The sequence below is a fragment of the Podarcis vaucheri genome (genome assembly GCF_965113315.1).
Source record: "Podarcis vaucheri genome assembly, chromosome: 12".
Lineage (NCBI taxonomy): Eukaryota > Metazoa > Chordata > Lepidosauria > Squamata > Lacertidae > Podarcis > Podarcis vaucheri.
Genome location: NC_138750.1, coordinates 51,534,126 through 51,556,918, shown reverse-complemented (window position 1 = coordinate 51,556,918; position 22,793 = coordinate 51,534,126). Strand labels below are relative to the sequence as shown.

At 38.8% G+C, this 22,793-nt stretch overlaps 1 protein-coding gene across 3 annotated transcripts in view; it reads left to right on the top strand.

The window, feature by feature from the left end:
- Window positions 1-22,793, top strand: part of DNAJB6 (DnaJ heat shock protein family (Hsp40) member B6) — a 62,012-nt gene that overhangs the window by 11,540 nt on the left and 27,679 nt on the right. Inside the window, exons 3-8 of one of the 3 annotated variants that reach the window (XM_082192599.1) lie at window positions 525-634; window positions 2,090-2,146; window positions 3,722-3,832; window positions 13,411-13,542; window positions 15,340-15,481; window positions 16,113-16,183. In XM_082192599.1, the coding sequence (XP_082048725.1) occupies window positions 525-634; window positions 2,090-2,146; window positions 3,722-3,832; window positions 13,411-13,542; window positions 15,340-15,481; window positions 16,113-16,183 (623 nt within the window). Of the gene's footprint in view, window positions 1-524; window positions 635-2,089; window positions 2,147-3,721; window positions 3,833-5,068; window positions 5,490-13,410; window positions 13,543-15,339; window positions 15,482-16,112; window positions 16,886-22,793 lie in introns of those variants that run through there. The other 2 variants (XM_082192600.1, XM_082192601.1) reach the window with 2 other exon arrangements.

Sequence of the window (22,793 nt, the reverse complement as noted above, 5' to 3'; positions counted from 1 at the left end):
ACTGTATTATATTATGTTACTATATCGCTGCCTTCAAATAATTCACATTGGGAAGTTACATATCATTTTATTAAAAGCTCTTGTAATCAGTAAGCATCTTTGAGTCCAGTGCTGCAGTAGGAGAAGAGAATTACATCTGGAGTACACCCACTGCATTTAAAGTATGTGTTTGCTGACTACTTTAACACATTAAAGGTTTGCCTGGTGCCTTCTTTATGCACCTTTAGGCGCCAGTCACATACATTCCTCTTTAAACAGGCCTTTGATTGATTGGCACCCTATGCCCTTTTAAAATATGATGGGAGGGAGTTATTGGGTTGTTTTTGTTTTTATTTTGATTATGTATTTTGTGCTTTTATATTCTGATGTTATCCTGTGAACCGCCTTGAGACCTGCGAGTACTGTATACTACTACTACTACTACTATAACTTAGCCAATTGAATTAATAAATTTTCCCTCTCATTTTGTATTTGTTGTGCATCTTGAATAAAATCAGCTTATGCAACTTCCCCTTTTATTACAGGTACCGCAAACTGGCATTAAAGTGGCACCCTGACAAGAATCCAGATAACAAAGAAGAGGCTGAAAGGCAATTTAAGCAAGTAGCTGAGGCTTATGAAGTTCTGTCCGATGGTGAGTATTAGATAAATTTAAAACGTGTTTTTTACCTTCCAAATCTGACTGCAAATTTGGCTGAAGCCAGTTCCTTAACTTTGCAGTTTGGGAAGTTAAACTTATTTTTAGAATTGATTGCCATCAAAATAACTCTGTGCTGGAATTTTACAGCTTACCTTCCCAGTTGGGATGAGACCATACTACTTGCCAAAGCAAAAGCTGCTGCTAATCTGAGCTAGCAGTGAAACATGTTACACAACTTTTATTTCTTGCCAAAGAACTGGCTGTGGCTGTCTGTGCTGTTTGTTGCAGAGGAGGTTTTTTGTTTTTTTTTTACAAGGAATGCTCTCAACTACTTTTTTTTTTAAAGAAGGGACAAACAAGGGTTTGTGTTCTGTGTGCTCTTATCTGTTAGTATATTGAGTGGGATTATATTATTAACTATAGAACAAAGCTTATATTGGACATAAGTTGGTCACACTATTTAACAAAAGCAAACACCAAGGCTTAGCATTCATTCTGTATCATGGATAAAACTGCTTTGTTCTCTGCAAAATATGTTTTATATTTAGGGAAATGTCTGGACCCAATAACTGGATCCTCTCATAGTGTAGTATACTAGCTTTTGATTTGCAAGATTAATAAGCCATCAAGTTTATTAGCTATAATAAGATTATGGCACTCTGTCCCCACAGAGGAGTACTGCAAGTTTTTTAATGGGTTTTTAAAGTCTACTTATTTTGAATTGGCTTGTTAAATTGACCTTTTTTAATGCTTCATGTTTCAAATAATTAAACTGTTTTGAAACCATTTTAATATTACTATTTAATATTTATGCTTTCTATTTTTAAATAATTGACATGTCTGGGGTTTTTTGAGCTTTTCTATTATGATGAATTTTCTTACATGGTTATGCTTAAAAAGGACATCCTATTAATGCTGCTGTTGATTCCAGTAGTGCTTGGTTTGAGAGATTCATCAAAGTTATAGCAAACAGGTTTTTTTATTTGGAAATTTCCTGAAGTTTCTGGATTGTATTTTTTTGCAACACAAATACATGTGGTTAATTTATAGATTTTGAAGGCATTTAGTTGCAATTTGTAGCAAAAAAGAAGAATACTTTTTGCTTCATGGCTGAATAATAGATACGGGGCGGGGGGGGAATCACAGGGCCTTGTCAGTTAGCAGCTTGAACTTGAACACCATTAAAAATTCATACTAAGTAATGAACATGCCTCTGCTTTTTATTTTATTTGGATGATTACTGTTACATATAGCTGCGTCAAAATAATGTAACTAGTTTTATATGCATAGCTTACATATTGAGGCCATTTTATTACACATTTTGATCCTTTCGTTATAATGATTTAAAATAGAATGTATTCTTGACATATAACCTTAATATATTTTTCCATGTTTCATTACTTTCATATCAAAGTGATCTATTTCTTATCTATTCTCTGTTCTTCATAGCTAAAAAACGTGATATCTATGACAAATACGGAAAAGAAGGCTTAAATGGAGGAGGAGGTACGTAGGGATTTAATGCTTTCTCCTATTTTAATGCTATGGATAACTTTCTAGCTAAATGTTTCTACCATGCTAATACAAACAGGTTAATTTGGAGATCCAGTGAATGCCACCAGTGCCTACCATACTGAATTCTGGCAAATTTACTAACACTCATTAGATCCCCCAGTCAACATTCAAATTTGTTTGGCAGCAACACAATGGAACAGGGGGTTTAAACCACAGAATCAAGATTGTAACTGGAATGAATCACCCACTATATTGTTGTACAAAGTTTAATGGAATGTTGCTGTGGAAAAATTGATGGGAAATAAAGTAAGTTGCATGAGATAAAATATGTGAAAATCAAACAACTTATATATGATGAAATCTAACCCAACAGAGGAATTTGATTTAATTTGCATTGACTAATGAATGGGATGAACTCATAAGTAGCATGAGACTCTTAATCTCAAGTCGTCAGTTCAAGCATTGCAGGGGGTTGGACTGGATGACCACGTGGTCCTTTCCAACTCTACGATTCTGTGGTTAAGAAAAGTGATCAATATGAGTAGGTAATATGCTCTTCTCATAACTCCCTGCAGCCCATCTGGATGTGAAATAGTTCTAAGTTCCACAGCGTATTTGCCAACCTGAGCTCCTTTGATAGGAAGAGCCAGATGATAGCTAGCTAGCTAGATAGATAGATAGATAGATAATTAGATTAATTAAATTCTCAGTTACTAATCCAAGGCAGAAGGCCTTTGTGGTCTTCAGCTGGGTGAAGAACTAAGAACTAACTAAAAAAAATAGAAGGAATATACATATATTGATCAGGAACTGAACAATGGGGCGGGCTTTCCCATTTATTTTATTGTTCGGTGTGGTCAGACCTACTTAAAACGCAAGCTATGAATTTACCATAATCTGGGAAGGGTGAAGAGAGTAACTAGGAGCCCTGCTTTATCAGTGGTTTTCCACACAAGGCAGTCTGGCACATTCAAGTACTGGCCTGCCAAAATACTTGGCACCATTTTCTTTGGCTTCATAGCTGTTTGCTGTGATTCTTATCATGATGCCAGAGTCACAGTAAATTTAACTTAAAGCAGCAAATGTTTGCACAAAGGCCAAGCAGCTTGCACAAAAATGACACATGACATTCTGTCACCCATCTTAATGTGTCATGACTGCTGTACATTGTGTGGATTGTTGGGTATGCAGGTCTAGTAAAGCCCAGATGAACAGTATGAGCCCGCGGTGTTGTAATTACTGTATTGGAGTATGACGGTGGAGATCGAGCTTCAAATCACTACTCAGCTGGAAGTTCACTGAGTGACCTGGCTTGCTACCCCTTAGTTTAGTTAAGGGTGAGCTTGATGATAATAAGGAAGAACTATATATGCTTCCATGGAGGAAGTAGGTTGAAAATGTAAGAAATGACATGCTAATGAATTTGTCATTGCTAATTCACACAATGACTCAGACTTTGCGGAAAATCTTTGTCATAACGTTTAAAAAAAGTTGCAAATGTTAAGAGATTTAGATGTGTTAGGATCCTGAAGAACTGCTGTGATATTGAGTGCTCTCTTGTTGCAGGTGGAACTCATTTTGACAGTCCATTTGAATATGGTTTTACATTCCGGAATCCGGAAGATGTCTTCAGGGAATTCTTTGGTGGAAGAGACCCATTCTCATTTGATTTCTTTGGTGAGTATACAACATTGACATTTTTGGAAAAATGGATATGCAAAATGTTGAAACACATATGTTGGTAATAAATATGCTGCATTTTTTTCATGTATGGATCCCAATAAGGGTGTGGTAATAAAATCTGCACCTTTTATACTTACTGTTGGTGTTGACAAAAGGATAGCTTTAGTATACACAGAGTCTGACTTTGTACCTTTAATTGGATATTTCAGGGCTACTGTGAATTTGTTAAATAGGCAACAGTCTGCATGGAAAACCATAGGAGGGGAGAGTGTCACTGTGTGCAGAGCCTTCTTGTGGGTCTCCCATAGGCATTTGGTTGGCCACTGTGAGATGCTGGACTAGATAGGGCACCGGCCTAATCCAGCAAGGTTTTATTATGTTACGTTCTTGTTGGTAGCACTGCAGCTACAGCAGTGATTTGCTTTCAAGCTTTCCCCTTTGAAATTGACTTACTTATTCGTATACATTCTGAGGTCTTATGGAGCTAGTTACCTCTGCTGTAAACCAGCCTGAACCCTTTTATTTCTTTTGTCTTGAGGTGACATGGGTAGTAGTAAATAGGATTCTGTATAGCTAAATTTATATATTGCGTTCTAAATATTGTGGGGCGGGGGGGCAGGCTTGTTGTAAACACTGCTTGGTGATGGTGGATTCTTTGAAAAGTGCAAGACGGGTTAATGCAATCTAGCTGGCACCCCTGCTTGGGTAGAGTGTGCTTTGATGGTATGGGAAAGTGTATGGAAAATTGGCTAGCAAGGTGCTTCTGAAGGAGCTGGTCGCTTTTTCTCTGAGACGGCACCTTAATGACCAGCTAGAAAACGCATGTGGTAGAAGTGTCTGAATCATAGGGATGACAGAGTTAAAATTGCATTCCTTGTAAGCAGGGCATATTTAATGTCTTTAGCGTTATTCCCAAAAAATAGAGTGGGTAACTTCTGTATCTTTACTAGCAAGTGACAGAAATCAGCTTGAATAAAGCTCTTAAACTGCTACCTTCATTGAGATCCACCAGTGTGACAATTGATCACTGAACTATAGTATATAATTTATCATTCATTGGTCAGCTATGAAAAGAGTTTCAGTTGTCAAAGCTTAGTATTACATAACTGTTTAAAGTTATGAGGCTTCACATGTAAAAGTTCATTTAATTCATAAATTAAGGTATTGCAGCTCAAAATATTGCATAACAAATTAATGAATTTACTTAACTGCAATTGGTACTTTTTGTAGATACCTACTCAATGATTATCACTTGGCTGCCAGAGGAGTCTAATGAAGGATCAGAAGAAAGGTCTATAGAGGAGCTGGAGGATGAGTGTAGTTATGAGTCAATAGAAGTGGCAGAGGAGCTGGAGGAAGTGCTAGAGGAAGAGCTTTATGAAGAATATTGTGAAGATTTTATTGAGGTCTTTGAAGAATATGATGAAGGATCTATTGAGTTGGAAGAACTACTAGTGGAGGAGGAGGACTCTGAAGGAGTAGCAGAAGAGTCATTTGAGGAGGAAGTGAGTTTAGTGTCAGAAGAGTGGACAGAAGAGCCTAGCAGTATAACCTTGGAGGAGCTGGAAGAAGAAATAAGTATAGGATCAGAGTTGGAGGAATTCTACTGACAGGAAATGTTAAAATTAATAAATTATTTATCTAAAATGTCTCTTTACTTATCTGAGGGTGCTTAGTTGTGGAGTACAAAGTAATTTAGTAATAGTTTGGTTTGAATACAATACAATACTTCAAGCTCTTACGAGGTTTGGGAATGCTCAGAATATTTAGCAGATCCCGAATGCTTGCTTTTATGTAGATGGCTTTGTACATTATATAGGCTTATGGTGCCTATTATAGCCCTTTGCCCCTCCCAATTTCATTTTTGAAATTGAGTTCTGCCTTTTTTGTAACCATGGAGGTGTTTAGCTAGGTTTTTTTTAAAAGTTGTTTGGGAGGGTGTTGTGCCTATATTTGAGGAGATGTTGCCTCCTTTTTTTGTCTGTGCTGTTTGTATTTGTTAGTGGTTCTAAGCATCGCCAGTTTTTCTCCTGTGAAATGAATATTTTGTGGTGCACAGTTTCTTAGATTTCTAGAAGTGCCTCTGTTTGGGGACCCCTTCAAAGCAGTGTAGAATAATATCCGTTAGCCTTAATAACGAATTGGCCTTCTGTGTTGAAGTACTGTAAAATTAATCATTTTTCCTTTGAGATGTTAATAGAGCGGCGCAAATAGATCAACATTAATGAATGAAATTACTTTGTGGTGGTCTCATTCAAGCAGTCTGAGGGCTTGTATATAAATATGTGTTCAAATCAAAGAAGTTGTAATCAAATTGTATCCCCTTCAAAATGGTTGCTGAAATTGCTCCTGCTTGGTTTTACAAGTATTTCATAATTGTACTGAAGGGGTGTTAACAGATGAGCAGATTTTCAGCTACCTTGGTTTAATTGCAAAGCTTGTTTCCTTTGGGGACAAAATAGCTCTAACCATATTGAAGAGTATCTTTCTACACAGTTGGGTTTTGGTGGGGAGAGTTGTCTATACACTTGACACCTAATTAATCTATTTTGTTGCCTTATTAAGCAGATTACCAGTATGTTTCTGTTGCGAACAAAGTAGCACATTTTTGTGGTCAACACATATTCTTTCTCCAAACATCAATATTGTATCTTTCCTGTGATATGGAAGTTTCTTGATACTGTTGTAACAAGTGCCTGGATTCACATGTGTGCAGCCCTTGTTATGGATGTGTGTTAACACTTAACCTTATACCCACAAGAAACTCTCACACAGGAATAAAGAAAGTTTGGCTTATTATATGACATAGGCGCGGCAGAGTAAGTAAATGCTGCTTAAGACAGCAAAGTTACAAATTAAGCAGGTAGCCAATGTCTCCTAGTAGGACGGGCTTTGGGATAAGGAATTTCTGTCTTTCCTTCAGAGTTCCTGCCCATTTCTCACCTTGCCCATCCTAGCCAGAAGAGGACTGAAAACTGGCCATCTTGTTTGTTTAACCAACTTTGATAGTGAGCCATTTATCTGACTCTGGCCATCTGTCTGCTATCTGCCTTCAAATCACCTTACCATTGTGTAGATGGCTCCCATAGAGGAGTTGAGTATCCTGTGCTTGGCAATTAAATTTGCATGTGTTAATCTTTAGGTTAGATGTGGGTGAACTCAAGATATGTCTGAATGCCTTTCAGGAGGCTTGCTATCAGGCTTGCTCCAGGGTCACCAAATTTTATCCTGGAGGGTTTACTGTCATGTTTAAGTTGTGCCAACCTTGTGCATATGCCATGCTCTACAGAGAGCAACCTTATCACAAGTTCAGATTCACACACTCCTGTTCACACTGTGTGAGGCCCATATCAATGCAAAGCATTATTTGTGCATTTGCTTTCTCTCACACACCTTAATCACTGTCCATTTTAGCCCTACTGCATTACAGAGCATACACAGGTGAACTTTTCAGAAGCATTGCCATAGAAATAAAACAAGTTGGCTCAAAGTGAACATGTGGTAGGTGAGGTTAAAAAGGACAAACATGCTGATTACTATCAGCTAAGCCAGTGATCTTCATGTTATCTGTCAATTCAGTGCATCCCATTCAGTGGAAACTGTCTTATTCCTCTACTAACTGTTACTGGAAGGACAGTGAGAGATTTGCAAATGGATAACTCACTTAAGATAAGGTATTGCCTGCTTCGGTATATAGTTGCATGGTATCTGCAGTTGGTGGGATCTGCAGACAGGGGAAGAGATAAAAGATCCCCAAATAATTTCCTAAGCACCTTGTTGTGACAGCATAGTTCTGCATTGCATATATTTAGTGTTTACAGAAAGTTTTCACATTAAGATTATGGATTATCATTGTAGAGTGGGATACTTCACTCAACACATGTCAAAATCAGAGTTATTTTGGATTTGGATTTTAGGACATGCTGACCTGCGTAACTTGAGCGTCTCACAGAAACAAGCACAAAACAAAGGTTAAAATTATGTGCAAGTTAAGGTTTAAACTATGTTCTACTCTACAATTTAGTTTTTCTACAAATCATGCATATGATATTTGGAGCACTATCACACTAGCTGCTAGGCATGTAGACAGATGAGATCAAATAACTTGAATGGAAAATAATACCTGGTGAATTAAGTACGTTGATGCAAAGGCATACAGAGCTAGAACTGAATGGGATGAAGTACACTTTCCCCCCCAAGAGCTCAGTGTTGCTGAATGGTAAGAGAAGGTAATTTGGTGTTCCTCTGGAATTGAAGGCTTGAGTCTCGCCCAACTACAGTAATTTTAATATGGACAGAATAGGGGTAGCTTCAGGTCTCCTTCCACTTTACATTCATAATCCTATAGGGTTGTGTGTGACAATGTGTTTTAAGCAAATGACCAGGTAACTTAAAAGAAAAAAGCGAAAGAAAACTTGGTTATATCTAGATGCATAATAGTGGGCAGTAATATAATATTGTTCATGTTTACACAAGTGACCTTCATAGTTTGCTAGTGAGTCAAATCACTTTAGCAGGAATAATTTAGACTGTTGCATTAGTGGCTTATCTGCATTCAGCTGAAAAGGGATGTGTTCTCAAGTTTTAATACATGAACAATCTTTCCAAGCTTTTTGTCTCATTTGGGAAACATCCTACTAAAGCACTAATGCTTGTTTTCATGTATGAGATAGTTTTGCTAACATTGTTACCCTTTATGATGATAGCACATAGACATGTGCTATGCCTTTTAGCAGTACAGTGGTACCTCGGGTTACATACGCTTCAGGTTACATACGCTTCAGGTTACATACGCTTCAGGTTACAGACTCCGCTAATCCAGAAATAGTGCTTCAGGTTAAGAACTTTGCTTCAGGATGAGAACAGAAATTGTGCTCTGGCGGCATGGCGGCAGCAGGAGGCCCCATTAGCTAAAGTGGTGCTTCAGGTTAAGAACAGTTTCAGGTTAAGTACGGACCTCCGGAACAAATTAAGTACTTAACCCGAGCAACTACTGTATGCATAAACACTCATATATGTGCATACCCCTAATATAATTGCAGTCAAAGGGTCGGGGGACTACTCCAACTCATTTTTCATTGACCCTTATTTTCATATGCATACAACTTTACAAGAAAATATTTAACTTGATTTATCCAGAATAAATCCTCTAGGGAAAAATGTGAGCTATGTGGAATTACGTCTCCATTTCAGTTAGTTGGTCTAGATCAGGCATAGGCAAACTCCGACCCTCCAGGTGTTTGGGACTACAATTCCCATTATCCCTAGCTAACCGGACCAGTGGTCAGGGATGATGGGAATTCATATCCGGAGGGTCCACTGTATTGTTTTCTTGGAAATTTGATTAGGTTTACTTGGTGCCGTGGTCTCTTTAGGGTTCTGTGTCTTTCTAAGCCAGCCGCAGTGCCCTGCAAATACATTTTGGTAGTTTTGAACCTAATGGGTTATAAGTCCTATTCAGAGTAGAGCCACTGAAATTACTAAATTTAAGTTGGTCGTGTCCATTAACTTCAGTGCATTTATGTTAAGTAGGACTATACCACCCAATATGGATTATTTGAGAGTTAAGTGGATTCAAGATTCTGGGCAAAATCTTAAACAGTTGCAACTGAAGGCCACTGTTAATTCTTTTGCCCATGTTGCTGTTGACTTAGCCTCAGGCTTATCCAGCAGAAGAGATTTTTTTTGCAGCTTTCACCTCCATTTTTCAATTTGGACATTTACGAAGATAAGAATTAGCAGTATGGGAGCTTGAAGGCGATGGGCTTGTTTGATTTACAGATGTACTGTTAAGCCCTATTGGAAAGATGTTGGTCAGATTAATTAGTGTGATTAACAACCAAGTAGCAGCAACAGATACCATTGTTTTACCAACAGTACAACAGTGGTTGAAAACCTAGACCCATTATACATATCTATGATGCAACTGCATTTGGAAAACACTACAGTTTGGGTTGCTGCACCTCAAAAAGGACACTGTAAAGTTGGAAAAGAGCCTCCAAAATGATTGATGGGGTTGGGCAACACCCCTGTGAAAAAGATTGCAGTGTTTGGGACTTTTTAGTTTAGAGAAAGGTGAATAAGAGGTGACACAATAGAAGTTGATAAAATTATGCCTGGCATGAAGAAAGTGAATAGGGGAATTTTTTTCTCCCTCACCACACTAGAAATCATGGATGTCCAAGGAATCTGAAATTCGAAGATTGAGGACAAGTGAAAGAAAGTACCGTATTTTTTGCACCATAACACTCACTTTTTTCCTCCTAGAAAGTAAGGGGAAATGTCTGTGCGTGTTATGGAGCGAATGCCTACGGATGGCGGGGAGATCTGCTGCAGTCGTGAGCAGAGGATCCATGGTTCCCCTTCCTTCCCTCCTCCGTGGCTTGCTTTGAAACAGCAAAGTGGGAGAAGAGCCGCTGAGTGGGGAGGAGAGAGGGACAGAGAGCCTGCTTGCTTTAAAGGAGCAAAGCGGGAGAGGAGAGGAGCCTTCTCCCCTTATACCCCTCTTCTGCATTATTAACAGCATCCTTCTCCACCCACCCCATGCATGTTCCTTGTCCCTTGAGTGCTTTTCCTTCTCTCCCCACTTAAAATGTGGTTACAAAGCACGGATCCACATGGATCCTCAGGATTTTTGCACTGGGTCACCCGAAATTCACCATCAGATCACATAGCATGTCCATGGCTACAGCTTGCACCAAAAAAATCATTCACCCACTGTTGCCTGGGGCCGCAGTGGTGCAAAAACGTGGTTACAAAGCATGGATCCACATGGATCCTCAGGATTTTTGCATTGGGCTACCCCAAACTCACCGTCAGATCACATGTCTGTGGCCACAGCATGAACCACAAAAATCATACATCCACTGTTTCATTTATAATATTTTTTTCTTGTTTTCCTCCTCTAAAAACTATGTGCGTGTTATGGTCGGGTGCGTGTTATAGAGCGAAAAATACGGTACTTCTTCCTCACAGCAGATAGTTATATGGATTTTACTCCCATGGGAGGCAGTAATAACAGGAGTAATTAAAAACAAATTCACTTAATTTGACAACTAATTCTAGATATGTTCCATATTTTGTATGGCTGATTTTCACTCATGAACAAGGTGTTCTTCCTCCTCTTTTGAACTGATGTATGATTTTGGAAGTAGGGGAATGAGTGACCCTATCAGAGAGTGTTTTTTGCTTTGTTGCCATTGTCAAATTAGGTTGAAGAGAAAGAGCTACCAGAGAAAACTCCCTTGAACAAAAATTTAATATACACCCAAGACAGACAGATGGTATTGAACGTATATCACCCCAAAAGCATAATGGTCCCAAGTTTTTATCCATCTTGCTCCCCTTACTTCTGAAGGGGATGGAGCACATGTTCCCCATGCTGTAAAATGATGTCACTTAAGCCCAAATAATTGGATGCCTATGAGATTATGTATCTGATTCTAGGTATATAAATTAAATCCTAGTAAGTATGTTTCAAGTTGCAAATTTCAGGAATGCCTCCCTAAGGCCTATTTTGTATGCTGTCAGCAAAGCTGTCATGTTTTCACAGCTGCAGCCACATTAGGCTCCCTGACTAGTGAATGTTCATGATGCCTGCAAACATTGACTACACTTCATATGAGCTCAAACAAGTATCCTTGTAAGATACATTACGTTTATAATGTGTGAACAGGCAATAATATATGCAGGGATGTCCACCAGGTTGATCGCTGGTTCCCTTTCCTCAAAATTGGGCCTCGGCCTGCCCTCCATTGTTCCATAATCTCCAGAACGGAAGACAACAACTTTGACCTGAACACCCCCCCCCCCAGTAGATCACTTCCAGTTTTTTATTCTGTGAGTAGATCATAGTCCCTGATCTAAAGCATCCCGCTTGGAACTTCTTCTCAGGCACTCTTTGATTTAGATAAGTTTTGAAGTTGGGAAAATAAGAGATGCTACTGATACCGGAAAACAGCATTTTAACTGGAGTGACATAATACACGTGGAAGCAACAAGATTCTCCTGTGCCACAGGGTACTTTTGACTTGGCACACGGACTTTTTCCTCTGCCAAAAGGTTCCTGGGTGTTGTGCATATGTAAATGCTATGCATTCTGGGTAGGATCTAGCTTGTTGGTTGCATGTTAGTCCTGTTGAACTCATTGCCTAATGTTTCATAATTTCAGTGGGACTCAGATTCAGCTAAGGTAATCTGGATCCAGCCTTCCATGTTCAGCCATTCATCTTCATATAGTTGTTGAATTCCATTGCTTAACCTGTCTCCCCCCCCCCCCCCGGTTTGGCCTTGTTCATATTTTATAATAATATGTTCCTCTTAAAAATCTGCAAGGACTGAAAACTCACTTTTTACAAATTATTTATTTATTGCATAACAAGATTTATATACCACTTGATTGTAGAAAAACACCTCAAAGCACCTACAAGCATATAATTTACACCATTTGTTTGTTTTATTATTTTAAAATGGTAAGCTTCATTGGATGCTTTGGCAGAAAAGCGATATATAAATGAAATAAGTAAATAATGCCACTTAGCAAAGCATACACATAAGCTTCAAAACACTACTTTACAAAAGTTTCATGAAAATACTTCCCCTATCAAAATGGGTGCATGTGTCACTAAAATGGTTTTTGTTTTTTAATAAAAAAGTTACAGCAGTATATAATCAATTCCTGTTTGTCATTCCTAGTATGTTCATAGTTCATATGTTTGCTTAATGCATCTTCAAACACTTCATGCATATTGATACAACTTACTTGTACCGACTATGGTAAAGTGTTTGGAGTATAACTTTAGCATTCAGGTAGTACTCAAGGATTTCATATACGCTCACAAGCAGATATAATGGACCATTTAAGTTTATTTCGGGAAGACATGGCTTCTACAATAGATCTGGTTTCAGAGAGGAAAGACTAGCCCTCAATTTTAAAAGAGATAATGCAACATATAAAATCACCATTGAGCTTTCAAAATGCCAACTACTTTAACTTCACGTTGCCAGAAATTTTCTTGCTTAGTTTCTTCAAGCACATCCATTGTGGGTTTTCTAATACTCTTTTATGATCTGTAGTCTTTGTGAAGGCTTTTAAGATATTTCGTTAAAGTGAATCTAGAAAACCAGATTCATCTCTTTTAACAGAGTTTAGTAGTTATACTTTCAGGATTTTGAATATATAATGTATTTCACTAAATGGCAATGATGAATTAAAAATGAACTACCTGCAGTGATATTGAACCTTTCCACAAAATCAGCTGCATCCCTTCCGATAGGGAGAAAAAGATCACAAAGGCTGTAAGCCTCTGCAGACTTTCATGAACACAATGAGATATACTTCTATGTATACATGCATAAGGTTGCACTGAAAAGCAGAGACCGCTCCATGCATCTGGCAGTTGGAGAACTAATGTTTGTTAAAGATGGAAAGTGTGTGATATTGCAAGTAGACAGCAAGCACTGGCTTGGTTGTCTTTAATACTTAAAAAGTCACAAATTTTGTACGTTACTTAGAAAGTTTAGTACTGAAGCTTGCTGGTATATGATTTTTAAAACTTTATTTTTATTTGCAGAAGATCCTTTTGATGACTTCTTTGGCAATAGGCGAGGGCCACGTGGAAATAGGAACAGAGGTGGTGGATCCTTTTTCTCCGCTTTTGGTGGATTTCCTGCATTTGGGAGTGGTTTCTCTTCATTTGATACAGGTAAGGTGAATTAAATTCAGTTTAATCAGCGAATGTAGACAATTTCCCAATTACAGCGAAGTTTAAACTGTAAATGGTAGGATTGTTCGATGATCCACTAGTTAAGACATGAAAATTTGGGAGTCATCATCCCTGAAAATTGGCTGTGCTTGCCCAAGGCTGGTGGGAGTTGTAGTATAGCAACCTCTGGAGCACCACAGATTCCCTTCACCTGAGCTACAACTAAAAGGAAACAGTGCTGAATCCAGAGCTATTTTAGATGCACATAAAGGCTTGAATTTGAACTCGCCTGTAGTTTGTTTTCTGGAAAGTTCATCAGTTTCAAAAGTGATTTTCCATGTGACATTGGGTAAGCTATTAATAGTAATACTAATACTAATACTAATACTAATAATATACCACCCTTCCTCTGAAGAGCGCAGGGTGGTTTACATCATAAAAATAAAATTACAGTTTGGATTCCAGCTAGCTTTAAGGAAATGTGTCATTATGCTGTCTTCAGCTCTTCAAAAGGCTTGCAGCATAGGTTTAAACCAGTGAATCACATAGTTTTAACTTTCACAAGCAATACATCATGTGGTTTACTGTTAATGTAATTTCTTAGTATCATTATATTAGAATATCATATCAAGGATCCAAACTTCATTTTGAGTTGGAGCATCGAAAGCTGAGGAAAAACTACAGCTAAATTTAAGAGATTGGCGGTTGTTTAAAATTGCTAGAACCAGGATACTACAACAACAACAACAACAATTTATTATTTATACCCTGCCCATCTGGCTGGGCTTCCCCAGCCACTCTGGGCGGCTTCCAGGAAATATTAAAATACTGTAATCCATCAAACATTAAAAGCCTCCCTAAACAGGGCTGCCTTCATATGTCTTCTAAAAGCCTGTAGTTGTTGTTCTCTTTGACATCTGGTGGGAGGGCGTTCCACAGGGCGGGTGCCACTACCGAGAAGGCCTTCTGCCTGGTTCCCTGTAACTTGGCTTCTCGCAGTGAGGGAACCACCAGAAGGCCCTCGGTGCTGGACCTCAGCGTCTGGGTAGAACGATGTGGGTGGAGACGCTCCTTCAGATATACTGGACCGAGGCTGTTTAGGGCTTTAAAGGCCAGCACCAACACTTTGAATTGTGCCCAGAAACGTACTGGGAGCCAATGTAGGTCTTTCAAGACTGGTGTTATATGGTCTCGGCGGCCGCTCCCAGTCACCAGTCTAGCTGCCACGTTCTGGATTAGTTGTAGTTTCCGGGTCACCTTCAAAGGTAGCCCCACGTAGAGCGCATTGCAGTAGTCCAAGCGGGAGATAACTAGAGCATGCACCACTCTGGCAAGACAGTCCGCAGGCAGATAGGGTCTCAGCCTGCGTACCAGATGGAGATGGTAAACAGCTGCCCTGGACACAAATTTGACCTGTGCCTCCATGGACAGCTGTGAGTCCAAAATGACTCCCAGGCTGCGCACCTGGTCCTTCAGGGGCACAGTTACCCCATTCAGGACCAGGGAATCCTCCACACCTGCCCGCCCCCTGTCCCCCCAAAACAGTACTTCTGTCTGGTCAGGATTCAACCTCAATCTGTTAGCCGCCATCCATCCTCCAAACGCATATAAACTAGTATATGAAGTTAATAGACATGGTTACACATAGTGGCCTGACAAATCAGTTCTGAATTTTACTGAGTTTATTAATCTGTGGAAAAAGCAGGAGTGAAAAACTGTTGGTCCTTTGGGGTGGAAGATGTACCCCTTTTTTTGCCTTGGTTAAAGTACATTCTGACACTTTGATTCCCTTACCAGGTTTTACTTCGTTTGGTTCTCTGGGACATGGGGGCCTTACTTCATTCTCCTCCACATCGTTTGGTGGCACCGGGATGGGCAGCTTCAAATCTGTATCGACTTCAACTAAAATAGTTAATGGCAGAAAAATTACTACAAAGAGGTACAGTGATCTAAATTCACATTTTTTCAGTAGGTTAGTTATGTAACTGGTTTTCTGTAGTCTTAATAGATTTTTAAAGACATAGAATTACAGAAATATATTGCTTCTCTCTTTATTACTTGCCCGAGGAAGGAAACAAATGCTTTCACTAGCCAGAATTAACTTCAAAGTGTGTATATACTCTGTTTACATTAGTGACACACTCAGCTCCCAATAAGCTTAGGTTCTCTGTTTTCAGGTTGATGCCTCTGATTTTCCCAAGTTTTGAGTGTGGTGTTAGTGGTATTTGAATAAGTTGAATATTCCTGTGATTGAGGTGCCAGATGTCCAGTCCTAGTGGATTAGAGATGTGATAAATATGTGAAATTGTGATGTCAGATCTGGCTGAAATTGGAATTGTGCTAAAATGGTGGCTCAGGATTTCATAAGGGGTTCAGTTTACATAAGCAGTCAGAATTGTTCTAAGCTTTTGCATAAAATGAAACTTTCCAGTTTAGCTGCTGCTATTTGATGCCAATCAGTGGTAATCACTTTATGGACAAGATATCCATGTGCCAACTGGCTGTTATTATTTTTTTTTTAAAAAAATAACACTTCAGAAAAGACTATTAAATGGATTTTTATCCTGCAGAATTGTTGAGAATGGACAAGAGAGAGTAGAAGTTGAAGAAGATGGCCAGTTAAAGTCTTTAACAGTAAATGGTAAGGAGCAGCTGCTACGCTTGGATAACAAGTAATTCAACGCACGCATTTAACAGAAATGTTAAGCTATAACGAGCACCCTTTGAGGATTAACAGGAACATTTTTTTGAAGATTTCAAACGAACTCTTTTCATTATACTGTACGTAATCTAAAGTATTTATAAACGGCTCATCGGAGCTCATGATACTGTCAGACTTTTGCGTTTATTTGCTGGGACCACATGAATAGGACCATTTTTTGTCCTTAAAATTGTTGTAAATTTCTGTACGCACTTTGCTTTTTATTAAACCTGATTCTAGGTGGACAATTACCCTGCATTAGCGCTAGGGCAAAATTGTACACTAACATTAGCATGAATCCTGCTTTTTTTGATTTTTTTGTTTGTTTGTTTGATATGTGAGCCAACTAGTAGTTTAAATCTACTGTGAAGTTTAACATTTCTGAGGCAGATTTAGTTTCAAGCTTTCAATATTTAGTAGTGAAATAATGTTAATATGTTACAGATGGTGCATTTTTGGTTTAAACGAATTAAGGATGTTTTCTAGTTGTGCATGAATGCTGGCAATTTAGTCAGTTTTGACATCTAAATGTGTAATGTTTAAGCCTAGGCTAACAAAAGTTAAAACTAGTGAGCTTGGGTACTTTGTCATTTTTGCTAAAACGTTAAAAAATGAATAAATGCTGATGTTTGTGGTGCATTCTTTCATGGGTAACATTTGTAGCTTTTTTTGTGCGCCTGTGTAACTTGGATGATAACTATACTCTGCTTTTCAGTACCTGCTTACTTCAGACTTTCTTCCTTGCAAACGTTTCCCCATATAAGAATTGGGTGCCACTAAACAATTAACCACAACATTCTCAACTAGACAAGTGTTATTTCTCTGGATTAGGTAAATGTCATACCAGTGGATGTGAAACAATTGCTTTTTTCCTCTGCCTGCAAGCCCGCCCCACCCCCATCTGCGCCAGAGAGTTCCCCGAACCTTTTGAAGCAGATTTTGAGAATGTGTGGGGAGAGCAAGAGTTAAGTTCCATTTGCACGAAGCTCATTGCTCAAGCAGGACACCAGAGATTGATATTACCCCATAAAATCATTTTTTGTGAACTGACATAAATGTAGTTCTAGCCATTATTTTTCAGTGAGCAATGCTTTTTGTTTTCCCCCGAAACAGTAGATGGCTGCAAAAAGCAAAATAAGAAACATATATTTGCTTTTCAGTTTAACTGTTGCATTTTTTTAGACTGCCATTCAGTTGGATAAGTACATGGGTGAGTCCCTTATTTGGTATAAACTAGGCTCCAGTGAAACCTGTTTAAATTAAGCTATGAGACAGAAGATCACACTGGAAATGTGGGAGAAAAAGAGGAAGGTAAACCTTTATCGGTGCTCTAAAACCTTTAGATCATCATTAGTTGTAATGAAGTTGTTTCCTACTGGTGGCTAACCTGTAGCCTTCTGGAAGTTGTTGAACTACAGTTCCCATCCCATTGTTGTTCCTGGTGGCTGGGACTGATGGGAGTTGTAGTCCAATAACATCTGGAGGATTGTAGGTTAGCCACCGTGCTATATAACTTGAGCAAAAAGTCAGTACCTATTAATTTAGGAAATGCAAGTGTACTTTGTATCCATTTCTAAAACAAACCATACGTCTAGCTTTGGATTTCCTGCCTACAAATTACAGAAAGCATCATTCCTGCATTGCAGGGAATTGGACTAGATGACTCTTGGGGTCCCTTCCAACTCTACAATTTTGTGATTCTTTTAAGGTCCTTCCTAATGTAAACCTCTCAATGGTTGGCATATGTTCATATATCTTGGGCCATGTCCTCCAAATTGATTGTCCTTGTATGATTAAAGAGAGGAGGGGACCATTTCACCAAACTACTTCATTGGGAGAAGAAATTCTCCAGCACTTCCTTGTGGATGCAGAGCTCACCACTAGCAGTGGCTGTAGCATAGTTTCTTTTCCCCTGAGTCCCGCCTCCCCCGCTTGCTGCTACAAAAGTGGCAGCAGCAATGGCCATGTTGACAGGCTGACCACCATTTTGCATCCTCCCCAGTGCCCCTGGCCAAATGCCATTCTAGGGCATGTGGGACAAAGGAATGAGAAAAGGTCAAACGTATTTTTAACACAGAATTCATTAATCAGTAACTTATTCTGATCTATATTTCATTTCTTATTTCTGTTCTCTTTGGGAAACATCAGTCTAGAATGATGAGGGTGAATGATATTAAGTTAGGAAAGGCTAATCACACTTGCAATAAACAGAAGCTTTTAACTGAAACAAAAACTAGCTGCCTTGTGCATTTTCCATTTCTCTCCTCATAAATTCCATCCAAATTGCTAAAGGAGAGCATTAATAGGTTACTTTCATTGAAGAATCAGCCCCTGGTACTTTCTCAACATTCACAGTTTAAGAACTATTGACAGGGCTAATTGTAGCTTATTATTAAATTAGAATCAAACTGTATTGTTGAGCAAGACTTGACAAGAGTTAGAAGGCTAGCCCATCAACAACTATATTATGGTGATAAAATAAGTAGAATACTGTACATTATTTCATATTTCAAAACACAGTGTGCTTAACTTGCCACATGGGAGCTTTTGCTGGAATGGTTCTATGCAGGCAAACATGGGGCTGTGTATATACTGTGGTTAAAAATCAGAACTGTGTGCCAAGAATTGTCAACATCCTGTATCCTGCCTTGCAATTAAAATTTACATATTTGCTTATTTTGAAGCCCTCTCCTGTATCACTTGAAATCTCATGAGACTTCACCAGGCATCAAACATATGCATTATCTGCAAAACCTTCACCACCAACCTTCAAGTGGGTGCATAATCTCATGGGAATTATGAGAAAACATGTAATTTGCATCACTGACAGACATGCCGCTCATACTTTGTAGCCTATCAAGAGCTGAGATTTTCAGGATGCTGAATTCCGTGCTAGATGATTTTGTACTTGCGCAATCTGATCATAGAATGCACACAGCCCCAGTATATCAACTTGCCTGGCAGTTCTGTCTCTTCCAAATGCGCTGCATCATATTTAGCAGCAGCTAGTCATTTGGATGTCATATCTAACTCTTAGCTGCTAACCTTTCTGGTATTGCAAGCCAAGCTACACTTTGTGTTGTCTGTATGTGCAAGGTGTTAAATTTGATCTGGCGAAATGTGGTCCTTACTGCTTAGCATTTGTGAGAATAAATCCAGACCTTGCCTGGGGGTTGGGTGTATTGTTTTTAGCCCAACAGAAACCTGTTAGTCCATGCATCAACAAAAAATTGAGTTTACCTGTTACCAGTCTGGAAAGGGTAAAAGGTGCTCATTTACTTTCCTGGGGGTTGGCTTCATGGCATGCACCTCCCCTAGATAAAGAACAATAAAAATGAAGGTCCTTAGAAGCCAAAGCAAGAACAATTGCAAGACCCAGAGTATAAACATGGTCTATCTATCTATCTATCATCCATCTATCTAATGTAGCTACATCATTGAAGATACAAAAAAAAAAAAAAGACTGCACACTAGTAGACAAAGAAGTGTTTTGACTGCTTCGTATTTTTCAGTTGAGAATTGTTTTATCAATTGTTCATTATATGAGTGATCAACTCCTGAAGAGTTGGCGGTTCAGAGTGGATCTTTGTCTACAGTTGTGCCATCTTCTGATTTATATTACTTGGTTTTTTGTTTCTATACCTTCATTGATGTAATTAATTTTCCAGCCATACATCTCGAGTACAATACAATACCATTTTCCTATTCTGAGTTGTGTAATTGTTTTTGCTTATGCAGCTCCCCAAACCAGTTCCATTCCCTATTTTCTGGAATATGCAGTGTAAAATGTCAGGGGCTTAGCAAGTCCATTTTCCACTCACCCTAATTTTTTCCCTTTTTTCAATGACATGAAATTTTTGTTCCAATTACTTTTGACCATATATTTAATTTGTAGACTTCTACCTAACACTTTATTTAGAGCCCCCCTCAATATACTCATCTGCCACTAGCATTCTGTAAGGTGACAGGTTCTTGTCAAAGTAGCTTTAAAATAAATAACCCTTTCATTTCCAAGTATGTATATTTCTGCACACCTAGAAAGTTTCCTGTAAAAACCACCCCCCTGTCTATGTATGGCTCTGTTTCTCTTCCTAAATGATAAAGCATTCAACCACCTGAGTTCTCAATTAGAAGGAAGAAGTGAGACCTACAGCAAACTATTCCAGTGTGGATTACTCACAAGTATTCCAACCAGCCATGTTCTCTTCCTGGGTATTCCATTCTGCCGCCACCCTGGCTTTGTTCTCCCCTATCCTAACCAGCACTCAGCATTCTGTGACTACTGAACATGCTGCGTCCTCATGTGGATTTCCCCCACAAAAAAAATATTTTTTCAATTACTGCAAGTTTTGGGGGCCCCATGAACCCACTGATAGCTCTCAGTGCACTCATGTTTTGGCTAAAAAAAAGCCCTGTCAGCACTCATCAGCTGAGATTGTTATTAGAGGGGGGGTGATTGAGTAGGATGGGAAAAGGAATTAGAGGTGAAATATTCAACAGTGATAACAAATGGGCAGGTTATGGATCTATACTTCATTCCTACCACCCTACTTGTTTTAACACGTTGGGTGTTGGTCCCTCTTCCTCCGTGTTGTCCGCACTGAGTGGCAGAACATGGACATTTCGCATGCAAGCAATGTGCTTTTTACCACTGACCTATGGCACTTCCTGACTACAGATTCTGCTCTATTGGCACACTATTATATTACGGAATGATAGTTTTGACTTGGTCACTTGTGGGTTTTTCTAGCTGCGACTGGCTGATGTACAGTGGTGCCCCGCAAGACGAAATTAATTCGTTCCGCAATTTTTGTCGTCTAGTGAATTTTTCGTCTTGCGAAGCACGAAATCCCATAGGAATGCATTGAAAATCAATTAATGCGTTCCTATGGTCAAAAAAAGTCCAAACAAAGCCAAATTTGGTACAACAACAGTTTGTTAACTGCTCTTTAAAGTCACACATACTGTAAAGAGCAGTTCAAAAATTTAAGGGAAAATAAATTAACTTTATAAACAAAACATGTCTTTGTTTTTAGTCAAAGAAAAAAAGTTGCGAGACGTTTTCGTCTTGCGAAGCAAGCCCATAGGGGAAATTCGTCTTGCGAGGCAAATCGCGAACGGAAAAAACTTTCGTCTAGCGAGTTTTTTGTATTGCGAGGCATTCGTCTTGCGGGGCACCACTGTAGCTGATCATCTAGTCTTGAGAATAGCTGATGGGCTACATTTTACAGCTGCCACCAGAGAAAGAGAAATTTATCTATTGGATCCAGACTTTGTTGCACTTTGAAATCAATGGAACAAAGGCATGACTTTATTTGTGCTGTTAATTTCAGTGGGGTGTATGTGCAGCTAAGTCTGAATCAAGCCTACTATGTGTGCTATGTTTAAATCCTGTGGGTAAGTAGCTGTATCATAACTTTCTGTAGAACTTTGGCATCCTTTATTTTCAAAGCTTGGTAAGTCTGGAAAGTTGTTTCTAAGGGCCACTAAATGCATGCTGTATTTATGTGTAGGTGACAAGGTCTGCAATCTTCTGCATTAGCACATGAAACACATACCCCCCTTGTTTGAAACCTGACCCAGTTGCTGAAGCATTCAATACTGAGACATGCTAATACCAAATTTTCTAAATTGTGAAGTTTATTATTAAATACATTGTATTAACCTGTCTTCTGTCTAGTTACTAGATTGAACGCTGTCATTTGTACCTTGGGATTGTTTTCCAACAAGGTATTGCTAAACTGTCCCCTTTAAAATGTTGTGTTTTGTAAAGGTATAATTGATGTGAGTGTTTTGAGACGTCTGATTTAATTTTGAAAGATTTAAACATTGACTTATACATGTCATTCTCATGTCTGGGCTTTCTCTGTTGCCCATCTGCCTGGCTAAACATACTGGTTTGTATGCAAATGGCATTTGTCTGATGTCTTGTATAGTGTTGTGTCCCAGTATGTTTTGGAGTCTTCATTAACCATATGTGTAGGTTCACATTAGACCCAAATGCTCAAACATAAAATCTGCTTAGCTCTTGCTTACCTGTTGTTACTAGATGAGTCACTTAACCTCAGTTTCTTCATCTACAAAAGTGTTTTTTTTTTTTAAATGCTATATGTTGAAAATTGAGAAATGAGGCTGCAGTTGGGTATCTTAGTGATTGCATATAGTTTACAACCTGTGCCCTCATTCTGATGTGATATAGGACAATGAGGCCTTTGCCTTAATTCTCAGTTCTTATTGGTGGATACTTTGCCAAACTTTCATTCTAATGTCCTCCATACAAGCAGGGTTTGGGTATCTCTCTGCTCCCAGTTCTGATTCCCATGATGTATCATAAGCTGCATTCGAAACTAATTTCATTTTCTGTAGTACAGTGGCATGTGAGACTGCTGTTTGGTTTCTGTCCTCCACCCGGAGTAACTGTTTCAAATCTTTCTTTATCATGGTCACTGTCATTCTTTATAATGTAAGGGCTGCATTAGTCTTTTTACTTACGATGCTCGGCGGAACACCATTGCCATCTGGCTTCCCTATAACAATTACTTTGCTCTTT